The sequence below is a fragment of the Talpa europaea genome (assembly GCF_964194135.1).
Source record: "Talpa europaea genome assembly, chromosome: 10".
NCBI lineage: Eukaryota > Metazoa > Chordata > Mammalia > Eulipotyphla > Talpidae > Talpa > Talpa europaea.
This window is the reverse complement of record NC_140077.1, coordinates 10,741,330-10,763,938: the sequence shown is the minus strand read 5'-3', so window position 1 is coordinate 10,763,938 and position 22,609 is coordinate 10,741,330. Positions and strand designations below refer to the sequence as shown.

General features: G+C 44.9%; 1 protein-coding gene across 7 annotated transcripts in view; it reads right to left on the bottom strand.

Moving 5' to 3' along the window:
• The window catches only part of ABLIM1 (actin binding LIM protein 1), a gene marked incomplete at both ends in the record, with an annotated part of 123,388 nt that overhangs the window by 83,270 nt on the left and 17,509 nt on the right, over nucleotides 1-22,609 (bottom strand). For all 7 annotated transcript variants that reach the window (XM_084246015.1, XM_084246016.1, XM_084246017.1 and 4 more), the window contains 2 exons: nucleotides 4,470-4,563; nucleotides 6,235-6,361. In XM_084246015.1, the coding sequence (XP_084102141.1) occupies nucleotides 4,470-4,563; nucleotides 6,235-6,361 (221 nt within the window). The remainder of the gene's footprint in view (nucleotides 1-4,469; nucleotides 4,564-6,234; nucleotides 6,362-22,609) is intronic.

Here is a 22,609-nt window from a genome sequence, read left to right as displayed (position 1 = left end):
TTTTTTTTTTTTAATGCTGCCTCATTTTAGAACTATTTTGTAGCTATTATCTTTCTTTGTAAAGTTGGCAGGTACCCAGGAAAAGGTGCCTGTTCTAGGAGAGGAAGTTTCTGGAGTGGGACACTGCCCACAACCGTGCACCACTGGGAGCAAAGACACACCAAAGTGACACTCCCAGTGTCCACTGACATCTGTGTCCTCCCTCTGAAGTCTAGGTAACTTCTGGCTACCATGAGGATGAGCAGGGGAGGCAAGGCTTACAAAGGGAGCACAGGCGGAGGGAAGTTGCTTGAGAAAAGAGTTAGATGGGAGGTAGAGATGAGACAGATGCAAATTAGAGTCACTCACACTAATTTGCTTCTGGACTTTGTAATGAGGAGGCAGGTTGTAAACATTTTCAGAACTCTCCCGAATTTACAGATTCATTAGCATAAGCTTTTAAAGAAGTGTTATTTGTAGCAAGATCTAAAAAAAAAAAAAGAGAATCTTATTGTCAAAAACAAAACCCCAAGCAAACTAATGAGAAATAAATTGAGTGTATGCTATATGCAGAGTGTTACAAGCAAGTTTCTAGACAGTCTCTCCAGAAAAAGAACTGCTGGCTCTGATCCCTGAGAATGACAGAGCTCAGCTCCTCAGCTGAGACTCCAGGGTACAGAGGTCCAAAGGTTTTTGTTGTTTTAAGCCACTGCTACTACAGCAGACAACGTGGACTAATGTATTTCTATACCCTTTGGATAAAATCAATCAGAAAAAACAACAAGGGGGCCTCCCTGGTGGCGCAGCGGTTGAGCGCTGGGTTGCGAAGCTGCCCACAGCCTCTGCGGCGCCAGTTCAATCCCCGGCTGCTCCCCGGCCACCGGAGGAGGGTCCCACATGGCGCGCAGACCTCTCCTGCAGCCCACTGCTCCCCTCAGCAGTGTACTTGGGTCCTTCTGCCTGCTCTGCTCCCTGCTCTGGCTCTGGTGAATTCTCTCACCCTCCCGCGCTTCTGACTGTACCCAGTGCATGTATAAACAAAACAAACAAACAAACAAATAAACAAATAAATAAAACATGCCTCTATAAAGAAAAGAAAAAAAACTATTAAAAAAAAAAAGAAAAAACAACAAGGATCACAGAATGGATTGAAAAAATATGGCATGGCCATGGAAAGGAATATTATTTGGCCTTGAAAAAGAAGGAAATTCTGCCACACGCTACAACATGAATAAACCTTGATAAGTGAAACACAGCAGTAATAAACATACCAAATACTGCACGGTCCACTTATATAAGATGCCTGGTGTCATCACCTTCATAGAGGCAGAAAGTAAAATGGTTGTTGCCAGGGGCTGAGAGACAGGAATGGGAGTTATTATTGAATGAGAACAGTCTCAATTTTACAAGATGGAAAAGAGTTACAGAGATGGATGGTAGTTATCATAGCACAGCATCAGGAATATGTACTTAACGCCACTAAATTGCCTGCCTGATGTCTGTATAGGCTACATTTCATTTATTTAAAAAAGATTAAGATGATTCATTTTGTTATATGGATTTTACCACAATAACAAAATTAAAAAAAAAAAAAGGACTATAGTATTCACACCTTCACGATCATGCTTCACCAACAATGGGATCAGAGGATAAAGGGCTGAGGGTGGAGGACAGAGAGTTTTTTGTTGGTGACGAAGCCAGATTGACTCACGAGCCGTCACAGGGCCGTGTACTAACCACGCAGGACACTTCCTTCCACCACACGCCCAGCTGAGGACGGGATGTCCAAGGGTGGATCTTAAATCTATGGCAGAATCCAGAGTGACTACTCCCGGAAGTCCCAGCGCTGAAGACACGGTGGGGAAAGTATCCAAGCTTGCACAGTGCCTCACTGCAACCTGAGGCCAATGTGGGTAGAAGCAGCAGCCCCAGCAAACCCTGAAACACTCGGGGCTCCAGGAAGCAACCAGAGCAAGCAGATATTTCCTCAAAATGGTATGTTCTTGGATCTAGTTTTATTCTCCATATTCCTTCCTACAGCTGTTGAACTCAATCTGAAAGTAATCAACAAACCCCCTGCCCCCGCCCGTTTGCTTCCCCAACTGTTTTTGGGGAACATAGTTCCATATGCGCATGGAGGAGACAGCTGTTTCTATCTGTGCCTTCTGGAACATGGCTTCCTCCAATCCAGGGGCGGTGTCAGTATCTTCCCGCCTCATCCCACAGCAGAGCATCTGGAAAATCACTGTGGTTCTGGAGGGAAAGTTCCTGACTTCTCATTCCCAACTCAGTGGGTTGACATGAGTCCTGAACAGCACATCAAACTTAGGAGCCCCAAAGGAAAGGCTATTGAGTTCTCTGGGCTTCAGGGCAGGATGAGGGATAAGTCAGGGGCAGGTGGGGACAGGGGCACACGCGCCACCACACCCCGAGTCTCGGGCCCTGACTGTTGGGCTTCAGGTGGGGCCCCGTGCTCATACCTTACTCAGGCCAGTGCCTCCTGTTTTCTGCTTAGAGCTCTGCAGCTGCTTCTTCACTGGCCTCTCTGTCTCCACCCCCATCCCTTTCTATCCTGCTTAAAAAATGTTCAAGGTGCATATCATGTAAGACCATCTTAAAGTGAACAATTCCATGTCACTTAGAGCACTCACAATGCTCTGCATCTAGCCCCCCTCTCTAGTTCCAAACATTTCATCACTGTAGTTGGGTTCCAAAAAGCAGTTACTCCCCAGCCCCCACCCCTAAAACCCCTGGCAACTACCAATCTGTTTTATGTCTCTAGGGATTTGCCTAGTCCGAATATTTCATCTAAATGGAGTCAGACAGTATGTGGCTTTCATTTCTGGCATCTTTCATGTGTTCATCCATGCTGTAGCATTTGCCAGAACATTCTTTAAGTCCAAATACTACTCCCCTGTCTGTGTGGATACTTTGCTTAGCCCTCCACAGGAGGACAGGGGCTGCTGTGGGCCTGGGCACGCTTGTGCTGAGGCTCGTGTCCATTCTGTGCATAACGACAAGCCCCTTCAGTGATGCCCCAGCTACAGTCACTTCAACGCCTGCCACCACTCTTAGGACAAAGCCCTAAGTCCTACATGTGCCTTCTGAGGTCATGTTCTGATCCCTCCCCAAGTTTCCAGCATCATCTCTCACACCTACACTCCTGTATGACTGACATTTTGTTCCTTGCATGTCTGTGCTTTTCTTGTCTCTGAGCTACTACTGCACAGGCTGTTCCCTCCTTCTGAAACGCCCTTCCCTTGGGTAAGGGGCAAACTGCATTGACAACCCTCACTTCCTTATCCTCCAAGAGCAATAAATTCACCCCGTGTAGCACAGAGCCAGCACAGGCCCCTCTGTGTTTCACAGAGCCTGCTTTGGGATCACGGAGGCCCACATTGGGCCTTGCTGTGAAACCCCACACAGGCAACCAAGACTCCTTGGGGCCTCTGGGGTTTATATCCTGGGTTTCTGAAATGCAGCTGCTGGAGGTCTGAACGTGGCTCTGTACATTTGGACCTTGCATCTGCCAAAGCGATGGGACAGGCTGCAGGGCCAGTAAGCCACCTTCGCAGCCCTGGCACTCTGACTCACCCTGCTCAGCACACATCCTCCACCCAGCAGGGTGGATGCTGTGAGGCAATCGCTACTTTTTCAATGGAGCTGGCCAACACCCCACAGGCCTGTGAGAAGTGGGGCAGCAGTGGCCTGAACTCTGGCCCCAAAATTCCGCCTCTAACACAAGAGGAGCTGGGCTCCGCCCTGAGGCAGGAGCTGGTGGGGCCTCTGCTAAGAAAGCAGGAACCAGCTCTCAGGTTGAGGAGTCACACCTGAACTTCACAGGCTTCAGCTCAACCGGGCCACAGGGTGTCTCAGTCACACAGGATGTGGTTTTCTGAGGGTGGGGAAGTCTACACCTTCACCTTTCAGTTACTCTTTCTGAGCTTCAATTGTGAGCCTCTGCTCCTCGAGTCTGAGCACTCCCACATGTACACACGTACACAAGGGCACAAAAATGCACACTCATGTGCACACACCATTGTTTGTGCATTCCCACACCCACACACAAGAGTGCCGCAAGGCAGGTATGCACACACATGTACACAAGTGCCTCCAACACCCTTTGCTTCCTCTTTTCTGACTTCTGAAAATATAGTCTATTATAAGGGGGTTGCAATTGTATGGGGAATATAAAAATAAAATTAAAAAAAATATGTATAATCTATTATTAACCCTTCTTTCTACATAATTCCTAGTAACCCCTTGTCATTCTTTTTTCCCCTCAAGTTCTCCATCAAACCAATTCTCATGTAAACATTTGGTAGAAACTGCTCGTAAAGACAAGTTAATTCTCCCAGAGATTTGTCATCTGCAACTACTTTCCTCCACAGATGAGAAAAAGAGGGAAAAAATGGACAGAGACGCTTGTGTGTTTCTGAAGGCCTCTGAGGAAAATGATGTGGTTCTGAGGGAGCCCGTCTGCCACTCACCTCCAGGACTTTCCCTGTGATAAACTGGTGACAGGCTTCACACTTCACGCCAAAGAGCCCCTGGTAGTCCTTTTCACAATACGGAGCACCATCCCTGCAAGACAGAAGAGAGTTCAGCTCCCCGGAGTCGCAGAGCAGTGAAGACATCCACACCACGTTTCTCTGAGCCCCTTTCCACAGAACCAATCTAGAAGGTATTTCTCTCCGCCTCAGGACTCACAAGTTTGGATATTTGGTGAAATGTGATCAAAAGCCACGAAACTAAGTGATCTGTCTCACAGAATAACAGCCCAATTGCCAGGTGATTACAATCACAGATACCCTGTTTGTCTCAGACATGACTAGAGAAACCCTGGAATTGCTCTTGATACCAGCCCAGATGTGGCCTCAGTGTTTACCTTCCTGTGAGGAGGCCCAAGTCCTCCTTCCCTTACATACCAGCTCCTGGAGCTCACAGAACCTGGCAGCAGCAATGAGACACCATCACCTCAGCCCTCGGAGGCCTGGGGCCTGGAAACTCTTCCATTTACCTCAGTTTCTACGTGTGTCATTTCAAGGAGAAATTAAAAAGAACAACTCTTGACATGACACCCAGCTACCTGCTGTGCCACAGCCTGCAGGGTTAGTTTGAGCCAGGCATTTCTCTCATTTACCTTTGCATTTGTATCAGAATCAGCTGGAGTTTTCTCCTTTCAAATACAGATATTGTAGCTTTATCCTCCTCCCACAGAGTTAGATTTCTAGGGGGCGGTCCAAGCTCCTTTTCTGTTTCACTATATGTCTAAATTGTTTAATTTTCTTTGAATAGGGGATATACTCACCTGGTTGGGGACCATTTTTTAAAGCACAAAATGGTATACAGGGGAAATTTTCCCTCATTTCACTGGACCCTGTATGCTTTTTCTACCCTCCTTAACTCTAAAACTAGTTTCACCACTTCACTGTAACTGCCACCCAGGCCAGCACTGGACTCCAACCAACCTCAGCTGCCATGCCAGCCATGTCAGTGTTCCTAACAGATTCATGCCAAGACCCTCTGTGGGGTCTTAGTAAGGCTAGTTCCAAATGGGAACAAAAAATAGTGAAATTGCAATTACTAAATGCATAATGGGTGACATTATGTTAGCTGAGTTCATGGTTAAATGAGGCGATGATCTGTATCAAGTGAGTGAAACCATCCAGTAACCTTCTTTCACTTTCTGACTGATTTCAATTAGCATAATCACCTCAAGATTCATCCACCTTGTCCAGAAAGGCACTATTTTACCTTTGGAAATTAGCTGAGTAGTATAAATAAACGAAGAAAACACAGTGCTAAAACACAGCAAAAATAATTCCTAGACGCTGAGGAATACAGTGGTTATCAGAGCGGCTGGGGGGAGGGGTTGGGGAGAGGAGAGAGTGGGGTCTGGGGAAGGGAGGGAATGGTCAGGAGCGGGTGGGGCCTGCACCCTGGAGCTTTGGTTGTGGCTCAGTGAAGCGCATGCACATTGGTAGGATGAAGTTGTGCTCTCAGAACTATGTAGCTAGATACATGACCAGCAAATGAATACAAGGTGAGGGACAAAATAAATTAGGTAATGATTAGCATTTCATTATGAAGGCAAACTATGGCCAAAGTAGAAGAATAAAATTCTTTTCAGAAATGTCCAAGCCCAAAGTTTCTAAGGACAGTGGGATGTGAATGTCTTCCATTATGCCTGAGGGAAGGGGTGAGCTTGTGTTCAGGGCCCCCCTCCCAGAACCGTCCCTGGCCCCGTCTTACTTGCTGATGTACTCCCCGGTGAGGACCTTCCCGCAGGCCTTGCATTTAAAGCATCCCAAGTGCCACTGCTTCTCCAGCGCCAGCAGGGCCTGCCCGTTCTTGATGTCCCTTCCGCAGCCAGCACAGTCTGGAAAGAGCAGTAAGTGGCTGTTACCACACATTTTTTGGGTGTGTTTTGTTTTGCTAAATGCAAACAACAGACCCACACTGAACCCCCATGTGCACCCATCACATACTCAGTAAATATTTACTTAAGCACCATTTCATCCCACTTTCTCTCCTGGCACAAAATCTTCCCCAGCAGACGCGCAGGCCCCATCCCCGCACAGCATGGAAACTTCACGGGCCTCGGTGGGTCCAAGGGGATGGATGTCCTTCATCTGTTTATTTCCCTGGGGTTTATCTAAATATCCTCTGAGCTCCAATTGGCCCAGAGAACATTTAATTATAGTGTCTTGGCTGTGAGTTTAAGAAAGCTCTCGCGGGCCTTTTATTAATTGAAGGCACACGTGAGTAGCTAAGCACCTCATGCCGGATGCTTCGCTTCACACGGTGTGCGTAGTTGCTGGAAGGCTGCCCATAAATCCCATTTTTTGTAAACAGGACTCTACTTCCTTATCAACCTAAACCAGACTTTCTAGGATTTATGATCATCAACTACATGACTCTTAATTCCTTAGTTTTAAATTCTACTTGGCAGGTTCCCTATGAAGCAGACAAAGGAGTGAGTATTCCTTTACGGTAAAGAGTGTGAGCCTAGGATGAGGCAGCCAGGTCCTGAGGACTGGCTCGCCTCCTGGTTAGGTGGCCACATGACCCAAGCTGGTTCCACTCCTTTCCAAGTCTTTTTTTTTTTAAAGATTTATTTATTTATGCATATAAGAGCTGGGGTACAGGCCAGAGGTGTGGAGGGTGAGAGGATTCACCAGAGACAGAGTGGGGAGTAGAACAGGCAGATCCACTGAAATGCACTGCTGAGGGGAGCAGCAGGTGAGACAGGAGAGGTCTGCTACACCATGTGGGCTGCTCCCTGACCAGCTGGGGATCGAACTCTGTGCTGCAGAGGCTGCGGATAGCTTCATAGTGCGGTGCTTAACCCCTTGCGCTACCAGGGAAGCCCCTTTCCAAGTCTTGGTTTCCTATGGAAGCAGGGGTGCTGTCAGCGCATGTCCCAAGCCTCCAATGTGGAGTCAATGAAGTAATGGGTTTAACACAGTAGTTGGCAGGCAGGAAGTGGCTCTATAAACATCTGCTATTGTAAGTGCCTATAACTGCCATCATTATTCTGATTACTCAAAATTTCATTGTTAGGGAAGTTGAGTATTTTTAAGAGAAGTCAGAAGAGTGTAAATTGGTACAAACTTTTTAGAAAGCAACTTAAACATCTGCAGACATTTTAAATGAATGTGTTGGAGGAAATAAAAACGCACATCTGGCCGGTGAGCTGTGATGCCCTCAAGGGATCACACAGAGCACCCCCGGAACGAAGCAATGTCCAGGTGAGGCTACTCAATGGCCATTTTAGAACAGGCCAGAGACAAGGTCACTGGGTATACAAAATGTTTAAGCACCCCCTCTTCTGAGCACATCCACAACTGCTGCTCCTTTGCTAATGATGCTTCCCACCCACCTTGAATTTACTCTCCTCCTAGAAAAGCTTATTAAGAGACCCAACCACCTACTACTGTTCCTGCTTCTTGACAAAACCCAATCCAGAACTGCCCCCACTCCCTCAGGAGATCCCTAATAATACCCAGGACCAGCAAGCACAAATCCTATCAAAGTTCCTCCAGCTGCCTTCCAGAGAAGGCCCACATTCCCTGGAGGGAATGGTGGGGGGTTGTGGGGGTAGGAACACTTGTGGGGAGGAGAGGAAGAGGGAGGGGCTCGGGGGAGAGGCTGCAGATGTGTTTCTGGTCCTCTAAGGTTGCTAGGTATTAGACTACCTTTAGACGCAGTAATTTCACATCTAAGATTTTACCTTTCAAATAAATTTGCACAAGTACGTGTGCACAAATGAGGGTTCCCTGAAGAATATATGTGCATTCCCCGCCGTACTTTTGTGATGACAAAACAGAAAATAACCTGTATGCCCATTCATGTGGCACTAGTTACATCAACTATAGTGTAGTTAATAATGGAAAACTATGTGCTGTTAAGATGAGTTAAACAGATTTGTGTACTGACATGGAAAAAAAAATCCAAAATAAAGTGAAAAAGCAAACTGTAGAGTGGTGTGCATAGCACAAGTTCATTCATAGAAAAATAGTAAAGAAATGGGTGCGTGTGTGTTTGCACACATGCTTGTCTATGAATCGGGCATTTCTTGAAAAGAAATTTTAAACTCTTAGGGCAATTTCATCTATGAAGGATCACTTTTACTTTTCACTTCACATCCTGTTATTTGAATTTTTTTTTTTTACCATGAGAATGTAAATGAACTTTAAAATATATGATATATGTATATTTCAGCTTATTATTTCTTTGAGTATTGTCCATTATAAACTGAGTATGTATTTTATGCTCTCAAGCAACACACAGATTTTTTTTTTAATATCCCAGTATCTCACATCTGGTAGTTTATTATAAAGATAAAAGTGGAAGCCCATGATAATTGTTTATAAACACAATTTTTAAAGGTCAGGAGAACAGTATGGATTTATGATGAATTGATGGTTTTTTAATAAAAGTTGAACTGAGAATTTTCTTCATTTTTTAAGCTACATTATGCCCACTGGGTGGCAGTAAAGATTTTAAATAGGGAGATGCTGGGTGAATTTTTTAAGCAGTAAATAAACTTGACTGATGGCTTTTCAGTCCCACACTGAAGACAGTTGAGTGAGGAGAGGTTGGCTGAGCCACTCAGGGTCTCCCTCTGAAGAGCAGTGAGGTCTGGGAAAACAGAAGTTGGCACTGGCTTTGGCACAAGAAGTCTTGAGCAAGTTACTCCCTCTGAACTGTAATCTCCTCCAATGAGGACAATAATCCCTGCAGAAGGAGAGATAACCTGCCTTGTGAAGACCTTTGTGTAACACTCTGGAGGTTGGGTCCATTTAGGTGCTCAATATGGCTCCCCTTCCACTTTTTCGGGTGCAGCTGGCACTAGAAAACAGGTTTCTTGACTCTAAGTCATGCTCTCTTCACAAGCAGGTCAGTGTTCAGCTATCCCAGAGTTATGAAAGAAACCTAGACACAATTTGAGAGTACTAACGACCACCCTGGTTATCCTGCACTGAGGGCTTTCTAAGAACAGGCACCAGGTGAAGGCTTCTCAGATGTGGGGGGCATTTATTTATCACAGGCACTTAGTCAAAGTGTTTTGTGGTCTGGAAGACCTCTGACCTCACAGATGGTGTCCTGGATCTCTTAGGCCCACCAGGCCCTGCAGTGTCCCATGAAATACATACTGCAACTAATTCTGGTAATTTTATGTAGAGAAGATTCTCTAAAGCCAGCCAGCTGGGAAAGTTGGGCTGGGAGAAGAGGCTGGGCTGAGTCTCCAGCATCCCAAACCTTAGGACATAGAGTCAGCAAATCAATAAAGACCACCACCTGAAACACTGGATATTCCATCCACAGAGGCTGCCCATTCATTCATCTGGACAAAATCTTATTCTCCACTCAAGCCTGACATCATGCTGGGGAAAGTGGAAAAGATGCAGAGACAGAAAGATTTGTGCTGGATTATTCACTCCTGCATGTTCATTCCAACTGAGCTCTTTTACAAAGAACAAAATGTCCTACTCTCTAGCTTCATGTTTTTCAGCTGTTGAGCAAATTGTTTCCACACCACTGAAGCAGCTGCTGATAAATATAGAAAGCTGGTGATTGGCACTGGAATTATTCAGTCAGAAATAGGTGAATATGCAGCAACATCAAGGAAATCAAACTGTTTCTAGCAACTCGCCAGTATTCTACCATGAAAAACAGTGACTGAATGCAAAAAGAAAACAAGCACCACCGTAATCACTTCACTCCAAGACTGTCATTCTTGGGAACAGGGAGTCAAGAGAAAAGCAGAAATCTGACTACTTAACATCCAAGTTAAACTAACATCCAAGGACACACCTGGTTCCATAGCTACATCATTCTGTTAAAAGGCAATAAATATCCTTGACAATAGGGACCCCATCTGTCTCCTTTAATGTGTGTATTGGGGGAGGGGGAGGGGGCCAGAGACACCTGGGTTTCCAAAGTATTTAAGTTGAAGAAGGTGCCAAATGGCTCTTCGGAAGGAAATCAGTATTCCCAAGGTAAGACAGATGTCCTGACTTAGGCAGTACTGAAGGTGCTGTCAGCCTGGATACCTACCTTCTCCTGGAGAACTATTTCAACCTTTTTTACAGTTTCCCATTTGGGAAGAATAAGGGCCAAAAAGATGCCTTTCTCTGTGAAGTCTGAGGATATGGAGCTATAGAAAAGAGAACTATGTGGTAACTCAATTCCTGTTCCTCTCACCCTTCTGGGGTCAACACAGTTCAGCCATGCCTGGAATCCATTAGCAAAGATGGAAACTGCCATTCAGAGCAGCTACTCATCTAAGATCCAAACTTTCTGAATATGGAAGTGGACTTTTTCTACAGTTTTGGAATTTTGGTTATAAAAACAATGGTGATAAGTATTCCATATCCCAAAGGAAGTGGCTAGGACTACCTTTAAAGGACTTACCAAAAGATAGCAGAATCTACCTGATGACTATCCACCCCCGTTGCTTACCTACCTCTTGTGAACATAATAAGGAATGTTCTGGGGATACGACCCCTCCTACTCTAGCAGAAGAGAGTAAAGCCATCTGCATAGACTTGAAGTCTGGGAAACATCGCTGCAAAATCTGCTGCCTGCAGGTAAAGCCAATCTTTTTACCCCTACTGATGACCTGATAAAGATTTAAATATTGGGTAACCAATTCTATTCCATTGGTTGTGTGTCTGTTCTTATTCCCATACCATACTGTTTTGATTACTATAGCTTTTTGTAGAGTTAAACGTGTGGGAGTGCAAAATCCTCATCTGTCTTTTGTCAAGATTGCAACAACATGGATGGAACTGGAGGGGATTATGCTCAGTGAAATAAATCAGAAGGAGAAGTCAAATACTGGATAATCTCATTCATTTGTGGAATATGAAGAAACCAAACAAAGTAACCAAAAAACCAAACCAAAACAAACCCTGCAGAATTGAGATTCCTAGATGGGGAGGGTGGGGCTAGGGGAGGGGCCCAGTGGACTGTGGTATAGGAGTATGGGTGCTTTGGTTGTGGGTGTCATGTGGTAACATACGTCTGAAGAGGTGTGAACCTGTTCCCTAAATCATACAGTGTTGTAAACCAATATTACCACCAAAAAAAAAAAAACAAAAAAAAACACAAAAATCAAACCATAAACTAAACACCAACCTGTTAGTGAATACACACATACATACAAACAACATAGGAGCACCCAGCCTCTGTATCTCATTGGTACATCCTATACATACAAGGCATCAACAAATCCATAGGTTTAAATATCTTAGAATGAGAAGCCCTCTCTTTTTTTTTTTTTAATAGAGGCATGTTATTTATTTATTTATTTAGTTTTGTTTGTTTGTTTATACATGCACTGGGTACAGTCAGAAGCACGGGAGGGTGAGAGAACTCACCAGAGCCAGAGCGGGGAGCAGAGCAGGCAGAAGGACCGAAGTACACTGCTGAGGGGAGCAGCGGGCGGCAGGAGAGGTCTGCGCGCCATGTGGGACCCTCCTCCGGTGGCCGGGGAGCAGCCGGGGATCGAACCGGCACCGCAGAGGCTGCGGGCAGCTTCGCAACCCAGCACTCAACCGCTGAGCCACCGGGGAGGTCCGAGAAGCCCTCTCTTAACCCTCTCTTAACTACATAAACTGAACTCAAACTTGTGATGGGTGGAACAGCTCTAACACAGTGAAATTTGTTAAACTACTTCTCAGGTTCAAGTCCTCCCTTTGCTGATCTAATAAACCCTTTGTCTAAACTATCACTGAGATGTTATTTCCAGTGAACACTCAGACATTTGAGAAGGTATAGAGGAAGGTCAGGCAGGAGTTGTCCAAACAATGGGGCATGGTGGTCCCTCCCCTCAGTGGGGAGAGGGATGAGAGGACCCTGCCTCCCCCTCCCATGTCCATGTTTACTCAGAGGGACACTCAGACCCTAGTGCAGCTGTGGGATCCAAGAGAAGTTTGCTGTTAGAGTCCTTGGGACAAACTGACTCAAAGGCTCAGAAGTATTTATGCACACAGAGTCTGGAGCCTCCTGAATTTGGAAGAGCTGGAAGGCAGGAGGCTGCTGGGGCGCCCCCTGCTGGCAGATGGAGAAGACAGGTTGGGTGTGGCATGCGCTTCCACAGTGTGGCTCACTGGGGGTGCACTTAAGTCTGTGACTGGTACCCACACCCAAGCATCCTGGATGAACTCATCTGAAGCCTACGGAGGGGGAGGGTGGGGGGGCCCCCACTAGCAAGAGGCTATGAGGAGACCAGGAGGGAGCAGGACCTGAGTTTGGGGGTGGAGGGGATCAGGGGGAGGGAGTTATTGCAACATGTTAGCCAGAAATTGCACGCTTTGTCAAGGTTCCTTTGTGAAGGATCTCAAGATACACCCCATAAAAAATTGCCTCCAGCCAGTGTTAGCTGAAAGGGAAGCATGATGATACCAGAGTTAACACCTCAACCCTCTACTCCAGCCCCATCCCTGCTGCCCAGGCCCCAAAGAAGCCACAAGCAGGACAGGAACAAGGTAAAGAGGGAGAAGAGGCTGTGCCCCCTTTCTCACACCAGGCTCCAATCCAGGTTGGGCCTGAGCTGGAAACGGGGTGCAGCCCTGAAATGGATGTGAGAATAGTTTTAACTGGACTGGACTTTTCAGAACTAGAAGTGGCCGGAAAGCTTTGGGATCTGCCTACGGTATTGTTAAGGCTGGGAAAGGGAGCTGTGACAGAAGATAATAGAAGTAGCAACAGGAAAAAAGTAAGACTCTTCATGCTTTGCTCCATGTGTGGTTAGTCTCTCCTAGAAGCTCACTTATGACTAACTTCAGAGATAAGGACTTCGCAGGTAAAGAGACCTGGAGCACAAGTCCAGCTCTGACTACGGATGAGTGATCTTGGATGAGCCAGGACACTCCTGGACTTGCCTTTTTCATCCATAAAAAGTTAGATTAAGAACAACTACCTCCTGGGGCTTCTGTGAGGACGGGAGAGAACAGGCATAAAAACCAAACAGCGTCAGGTACATGGTGAACATGCAATGTCTGTCCTCATAATAAAGCAGCGACTATTGAATTATTGCAGTAATGACTGTACTATTGCAAAATCTCACAAAATCCTACATTTTATCTTTCCCTTAAGAGTCAAGGCCCACTGTCCCCCCTAAAAAGCATTTTAGCTTTTCTGGTACCATCATCATCATCTTAACATTTTTATTAATGTTGTTATTATAGGGCTTTAAACTTTTGAAAGCTCTTGTGTGTCTGTTACCCTGGTCCAACCATAGAACTCCCGCTAACCTGGAAGAGATTATCCGCCTTTCAAAGAGCACAGACCATTTGTGGCGAATGTTTTATTTGACACATAGGAAACCAAAGCCCAGGTAAGGGCTTTGCAGGAGGCTACACAGCTGCAATGTCAAACAAAGAAAGGAGTGTGGATCTTCAATTCTCAAACGGACATGAACCCAAGGTCTTTACAGCTTACAGGGCCTCTCTGGTTTTAAACCCCCAATCACGGACTTGTTTCCTGGTTACTTTCTCTCTCTCTGCCAATGAGTAAAAACAACCATGATGAATTTGAGCATGAGATGCCACTTGAGGATAAAGATGGGATGAGTAGAGAATTATTGTGAAGATAATGTAAATCATAAAAGGGGCCATAGAGGCACTTTACTCATTTAATCGATGTTTGCTGAGATACCAAGATGTTAGAAAACATCTGTAAGAGATTTTGAGACAGTTCAGAGTACTTTCTGACTTTATTATAAGAATTGTAAAATTAAGAATTAAAAAAAAATCAAGTTTCAGTATTGAAACTGTTGCAGATATAAGTTCCAGAAAATCCAATTTTTCCCTAGAACATATTAAAATAATAATAAAAATGTATTTCTTATCAACAAAGGCAAGCACACAAGTTCCTGGCTATACACATGGATGAAAAATAGAAACCAAATCATTTCAGTTTTAGGTTGTTATTAATAGAAAGTGGAATAAGACTTTGGAGACCCTAAAAATATTCAAGTGATGTCTTTTAATAGACCATTAACTAGAGGCACTTTATCCCTGGCTAGGACTCAATCTAAGGACCTTCAAAACAAAACAAAACAAAACAAAACAAATTTAAGTTCTTGGGTTTGGCTAACGTGAGGTCCTGAATTTAATGACATCTTGTCATCCACTGTCTTCCAGGACATGGATTTCCTATCATCTCGTGTGATAAAATGGTGAAGGCAGAATGCTAGAAAGCAGTTGTTCTAGTAAAAAGAAAGAAAGGGCACAGAAGAGTGAGCTGGACACAGATCAGATTTTATAAGGTTAACAAGCCACCTTCATTATGTGTCAGATCAGCCTTTGACACGTGGATTCCTTCATGGTCATAAAGGGCACAGTGGCTTGCCCATTTCATCCAGGACACATCTTCCCAGTGCATCCTTCCATAGGGTCTAAGTATCAGCTGTCACCTACCATCACCTCTGACCTGGCTGTGCGCACTTGTTACTACACTTGTAGGTTCTTGAGTTTGCAACCCATGGATTAGAAAAAATCCAGACCTTGCTCATGTTATTTTTTATAAGGATTGACCCACAATTTTAATACTTTTAAGGTCTAAAGGATTTGGGTATCTGAAGATCTTTCCTTGACCAAAAAGACATCATTGAGCAGTAGTTAAGTATGTCAATTGAACACATGGACAGTGCTGAATGGACTTTCTTTCATCTCTATCTGGGTCCCAAATTCGACATCTGTACAATGACAGATATTGACTGGCCATTAAAAAAAATTAAACCAAGTAACTGACATGTGCTCACCATCTTCCTTTTTAGCATGTCACGGCAAATACATGGGCTAAACATGAGAAGGGTGGAGGGCAAAACAGAAAGTGAAACTGGGGCCTCCCCGGTGGCGCAGCGGTTGAGCGCTGGGTTGTGAAGCTGCCCGCTGCCTCTGCAGCGCCGGTTCAATCCCCGGCTGCTCCCCGGCCACCGGAGGAGGGTCCCACATGGCGCGCAGACCTTTCCTGCCGCCTGCTGCTCCCCTCAGCAGTGTACTTTGGTCCTTCTGCCTGCTCTGCTCCCTGCTCTGGCTCTGGTGAATTCTCTCACCCTCCTGTGCTTCTGACTGTACCCAGTGCTTGTATAAATCAATCAATCAATCAATCTTGTGTAAATAAATAAATCTTTTTTTCTAAAAAAAAAGTGAAACTGCAGGCTTGAGAGATCAAACACTTTAAGAATTAGCTTTAACAAGTATTTTTTAGCTTCAGAAATTCCACATTGCCATTAGCCAGTAGAGCTATATGAGATCACAAGACAAATCCCAGGGGCTGGGGGATATGTATTTCTACTCTATGAGAAAAAGGGGTCTCAACCTTGGAGACAAGTTAGATTTCAAAATCACTAAAAGTGACCCAAAGTTATTTTTAAAGGCTTACGTGCTGCCTGATTCTGTAACCTTGACCAGACTTTCCATAATCTCCAGGTCAGTTGTTGCCTGTGCTGTCTTGATGGCCATGGTGGAAACATGGCAAGCCAGAGCAGCCTCTGCCCTGCTATTTTAAGTGAAGGCTCTTGTTCTGCGTGTTTGGAAAACAGTACTTCACAACAAACACGTTTTCACGGGCCACCAAGGCCAAGCTCGTCAGCCTTTCTCAGGAAAGCTGAAGGCAGGCCCAGTAGAGGCTGTTTTTGATGTCCCTGTCATCGAATATTTGGCAATAAATCCTATTTTTCCTCCTTTCAGAGTGTGTGTCATAAATACTTAGAGATTTTAGTCAATTTGGTCTAATTTTCATAAATGTAAACTCTTTACACATTTGAAACGTGCAATTCTAATCCCTGAGCCATTACTCACAGCATTCCCTATTGGGGTTTTATGGATTCTCAAGGTCAAGATGCCCTCTCTTTTAACTAGCCCTGGGTGTGGCTTGGTTTTCTTTTTCCATATTCATGAACAGGATCTGAATGGGAAATGAAAGGAAACAAACTGTTTGCCCTTCCTCTACATTAATTGATTATGAATTTATTAAGCAGGAAACTCATGGCTAATGCCGCTAAGCATGACAGGGAGCACTGGAGGGACAGAGAACAGTGTGCTTGGGACTTGGCACCAACCCAGACCCACACCTCGAAAGTCTTAGAATTGTGAGTCAGAGAAGTTCTGCTGGTGAGCTTTGCAGGATGACTTGGAACAAACCGCAGACAGGTCATAGCGCTCAGGACTGGATTTAGCAGCTGATTCTCATGGGTCTAGAGGCTGGATCTCTCATGGCTTGCTTGGACCAGAGGGAACAACACAGGTACCGTGGGCCAGACACTTAAGTTTACACATTTATAGAGAACAACCTGCACATTTTGGAAAGGATGGTTGAAACTGGTTAGGAGCTGAGAACTTTTAGTATCTGCTTAAAGACAGTGTCCACTGCTTTGCACAAGAATCCCCTGACAGGGCCTCCCCTGGTGGCGCAGGCGGTTGGTTGGGCTGTCCGCAGCCTCTGCAGCGCTGGTTCAATCCCGGCCCCGGCCAGCTGGTAAGGGTCCCACATGGCACGACAGACCTCTCCTGTGTATTTCGTCAGCAGTGTATTTCGTCAGTCTGCCTGTTCTGTTCCCCGCTCTGTCTCTGGTGAACCCTGTGCCATCTGGCCTGTGCCCCAGTTCTTGTATAAAATAAATAAATCTTTAAAAAAAAAAAAAAAAAAAGAATCCCCTGACAGCCATTTCTTCATTTCCCTGAACAGATAAAAATAACATGCTTGTATTTCCTGGGAATGTGAAGGAGATTCTTTGATGGGAAATAAAAAAAAATTAGTGGCATAAACCATTAACACTATTTGGTCACCTGCTCTAATTTTTAGGTGTAAGTTTTTAACTATGACTGAAGCAGGGGCTAACGGAGGGAATGCGCCATGGTCCTAATGAGTGCACGCACAACTTCAAAACTCCCAATTAAGAATCTGAAAAGCCCAGTGGGTGGAGGACAGACCCTGACTGCTTTTCAGGTCCTTTTCCTGCCTCCTTCCCACTGTTGTCTCAGTTTGTCCCATGTGGTTGTCAGCAGAATTCCTGATCCCCAGGGACTGAGCTGGTTCAAAAGTAGACTCACTTTTGACTGAAATGCCACCAAGACAGCAAGAAAAGTTGGGAGGCTGTGAAAACAAAGTCAACACCCCCCACTCAAGGGACCCTCTCAGAAATGGCTGAGGTCAGGAGGCAGCCTCAAGGATACGGATTTCCACCCTGCATGGATGGAAAGTTGAGTGGACAGGGCACTCTCTCCATGGGGCTTAGGACAGGGCAAGTGACCCTTCACCCAGCACACAGCTCTACCGGGCCTTCTCCGTGAGCGTGGGGCATTTCTTCTTTCTGTGTCAATGTACAGTCCAGACATGCCTGGAAAACCATGTTTGATTCCTGAGCCACCTTTCAAAAGAGCAAATGCTACACGTTTCTGCAAAAGACAGAACAAATGTGTCTGAAGCACAAAGGTTGAGTCCTCAGCATGGCCAATACCCTCTTGTGGACAAGGCTTAGAAAACTGGGGGTCAAACTTCTACCTGCAGGCTGAACTATGGCCAAACAGTCCTCTCACAAGTCACAGTCAATGGAGGAGGAAAGGGGGTAAAAAATGGAGGATGCAAACAAAAGAGGAAGAAAGACACGTGCCCCAGGTGAAGACTGCTACCTGCAATCACTTGAGCTCATTTAATGGTGCCCATGCCAGAGAAAAATACCCTCTGAACACTGTGGATACCAGTCCAACAGTTTCTGGGGCAGGTGCAGAAAATTGGCAGTCACTACTTTCAGGATTTGGGATAATCCTTAGCAAACCCCTTTCATAATTATACCAAGATCCAAAACAGTTAAAAGCAAGAACTCAAACAAATACTGTTACATGCACATTAACAGCAACTCTTCACAATAGCCAAAGGTGGACATGACCTGAATATCCATTAACAAAAGAATAGATACACAAAATGTGGTCTATCCTTGTAGTGGAGTATTATTCAGCCATAAAAGGAATAGAGTATTAATAAATGCTACAATGAACGAATCTTTAAAACATGTTAAGTGGAAGAAGCCAGAAGCAAAAGGCTCCTTATGCACAATTTCAATTTTGTGAAATATATAGAATAGGTGAATACATAAAAACAGAAAGCAGATTGGGAGTTGCCAGGGTTTGGGAAAAGAAGGTGTAGGGTAAGGAAAAACGTCAGGCTTTTCTGCCCTCCCACCATCAGGATAGATGACGGTACTCTGTGGTCCTGAATGCATGCCTGATGGCGGGCACCTGGAGTAGGGTGTGGGCATAGGTAGATGGGATTCACCTGGGCTGAGACTGTGCTTTTAAGGGCGGCATCACGGGGACACCAGCAGAAGCCAAAAGCAGCCGAGAGAGAAGCAGAGAATGCCGGAGAGCCCAGATAGAGTGAAGACTTGCTGGGGGCTGGGAGGCCTGCCAGGAGCCAGCACCCTTGCCTGTTGTGTACTGGGTAAATCCCAATAAAAGACCTGCATAAAACCACTGAGGACTCTGACTCCTCCTTCACCCGGTCTGCATGGGATCCTAGAAAACCGTTTCTATTCCTGTCCTTACAGAAGGGGATTGGGAATAACTGTCTGATGGGTATAGGGTTTGATTTTGGGGTGATGAAAATGCTTTGGAATTAAGTGGAGGTGGTTTTTGTCCAGCATTGAGCACGTATTAAATACTCACTTCAAAATAGTTTATTTTATACTATGTGAACATCATCTCAATTAAAAAAAAAATCAGGGCCTCCCTGGTGGCACAAGGGATTAAGATGCAACCTATGAAACTATCAGCAGCCACTGCAGCCCAAATTCGATCCCCGGCCTGGGACCTACCCACATGGCACAGCAGACCTCCCCTGACTCTCCCGCTGCTCCCCTCAGCAGTGTATTTCTGTCAATCTTCCTGTTCTGTTCCCCACTCTGTCTCTGGTGAATCCTCTCACCCCCCACACCTCTGGCCTGTACCCCAGTTCTCGTATGCATAAATAAATCTTAAAAAAAAATACCAGGAAGGTTTGTTGTTACATTGATTTTTCTAATTTAGTTTTAAACTTTAACCAGGTAAAGAGTTTTATGACTAATCTTTAACAGGCTATTGTCACCCACATTCACAGGCACTAGCCAAAGAGGAAATCATACTCGAGTCCTGCGTCAGTGTCTCAGATTCACTACTCCTTAGCAAACATCAGTTTCTTTCCCCTACCAGACAGGAAGAAGAAGGTGTAGAATGTCAGTTTCAGTATTTCCATCACATGATCAGCTGGTGAAAGGACTTCAGGTGATTTTTATCTCCTTCTTTGTGGATCTCTGTGATGTCTGTATTATATTAGGATGATCGCTTAAATCCATTTAAAAGGGTAGATTATAATTAATCCAGTTTAGAGAGCCAGGTGGCTTTGATTCAGTTTTCGGAGTGTTTATCTAGGGCTTTCTGTGTTAAACCTAGAGAAAGATCATGGGGTCTTTACATTTAATGAGTTTATTATCTTTTTTTAAAGGTTTATTTATTTATACAAGCACTGGGTACAGTCAGAAGCGCGGGAGGGTGTGAGACTTCACCAGAGCCAGAGCAGGGAACAGAATAGGCAGACTGACGAAGTACACTGCTGAGGGGAGCAGCGGGCAGCAGGAGAGGTCTGCGCGCCATGTGGGACCCTCACCCGGCGGCCGGGGATCGAACCGGCGCTGCAGAGGCTGCGGACAACTTCGAATCCAGCGCTCAACTGCTGCGCTACCGGGGAGGCCCGAGTTTATTATCTTGATAGTGGAGGTGGGCACTCATCTAAGCAATTAATATGCAATGGGTTATGTACCAATTCTTCTTAGCTGTGACCAAAGTTATCATAGGAATATATTATATTAACTGTGCAATGAAGAATTTGGTGCCTAGAATGAAAGGACCCTTTTTGAATTAATGAATAACATCCTATGTCTTTCTTTGAGGTGGTCTTACAAGTGTCACTTTGTCCCTGCCTTCGCTGTTCTATGTGTTAGTGGACAATATCAAATGAGTGGGTAATGATGACTATCGCCAGCAGGGGAGTGAAAAGGGCAGAGTGACAGGATGCAGGGACAGTCTTACAGAACAATGCAGAAATCGGTGTGTGAACAGTAGGTTATTGTTTCATAAGCACACAGAGTACTGATCTATTTACTCATTGAGTCCTACAAAGTAGTAGCTGCAACCATCCCATTTTATGGACGAGAAGATGGAGGATGGAGAGAGAAAGAGAATCCTAGTCAGTGGCAGAGCCAGGACCTGACCCAGGCCAGTCAGACGCCAGTGTCACATCACGGTGGATGCACAGATTGTTAGTGTCTCAGCACCCAAGTCCCACTCCACTCCAGGTGGTTCTTTCAGAGAGAACATGATGATAAAAAAAAATTATCTTGCCACTGTTAAAAGCTATTGCACCAAACAGATAAGTAAAATAACTGAAAAATTCTTCCTCCCCCTTAAAAACATGCACATGAATCTTTATCTGAAATGATTTAAATTCAGTCCTAGCAGAGCATTTGCCCCGTACCTGTAGGAGTTCTAATTGTAGTTGGAATAATGACAATGCTGGGGGAGAGGTGGGGCGCAAGGGAGATGGTTTGGATATATGGGTGTGGGGGTGTTCACTGCACCGATCCAGCAAGCCCACACCTAATCAGACACCAGTCAGACACCTCTGAGATGAAAGGGTGCTGTAGACAGCAGCCCACTCCTGCTCAGGAGCCTGAAATAGACAGGGGTGTGTAGGAAACCACAACCCAGATTCCCAACGCTCGAGGCTGCCACACACAGATCTTCCCCCCCCACACACACACAGCAACCCAACCCATGGGATCTAGCTCCTCAGGTACTAGCAAATACGTGAAGAACAGAATTAAACTTTAGAGGAGTGTACGTAACCTTCTAGAACAGCATGTTGTGTTCTGGACTGACATTTTTATTCTTAAAGTGTAGAGGAACCAGACACAGGCAATTGGTCTTTTCATTAATAGTAAAAGCAGTTTAATTAATGTCCATCACAACCCTGTGTGGTAAGTTTTACCCTTACCTCCATGTTAGGTAATTGTTTGCTTTCTGAATTCAAATTACATTAGACTGGATGCAGCAACAGCTCTCAGTAATTCAGGGGCAATAATCTTTAATTGAAGTAATTTGCTTCTATGAGAACTTCCTGATGGTTTCCCTTCACCAGGCCTGGCTACAACATGAAGGCACTGGTGGTTTGGAGGTAGGACACTCAGATCTGCAAATATGTGGGTCGCTGCTGCAAAGCCAGCTCCCCTATCTTTACAAATCAGAGCGTGATACCTACATCACAAGATAAATATCAGAGGCTACCTGCAGGGCACTGGAGCCAGACAGCCTGGGGAGTATCCCAGTTCATCACTTCCTTCTATAGAATCCTGGCATTTTATTTAACCTCTATGATCCTTTGTTTCTTCATCTGTAATAAGGGGTTAGTGTTAGTACTAGTATGATTAAATGCATTAAGATTGGTAGACAAGTTAGGTTGTGACTGATACAGCGAGTACCCTGTGGATGTTAAAGAAAATAGATATAAAAGTTATAAGAATTATCACAAGATGGCACTGAGCAGCAAAGCATGGGGTCCCAATTGAGACAGGGCAGGCTGAGAAGTTGCAGTAGAAACTGGGCCACTATCCAGTAAGTTCAGATAGAGACGATTCTGTGCAAATTCTCACTGAATAGTTAATTTTACTCATTTGTCATTCTTTGTTTCTCCCCTCCATCTCATATTGTCCTCATCTACTCTCAGGGATGATAGCAAACCAGCCACTGAATGTCAAATGAAAGAAACCCTGGTTCAGAAGAGCAAACTTGTTTTCAAACAACATTCCAAGGGAAATAGAGGACCTTGGTTCTCTGATATATTTCATCAACTCTGTAAACATTATCAAAGAAGAATTTCACTTTTTTGCTTTTATTTAGGAAATTTTGCCAAGTTAATTAAAAAAAAATAGGAATGGAAGTTATTTATCAAGAGAGTTTTAAGGTATCGGGGAATTCTCAAAGAAGTGCAATTAACAACCCAGTGTTTTCTAATTATGTACCAATGAACTTCAGAAACTTGCTGAAAATTCTCTTGCACTAATATCCGTGTGCCTGCCTCT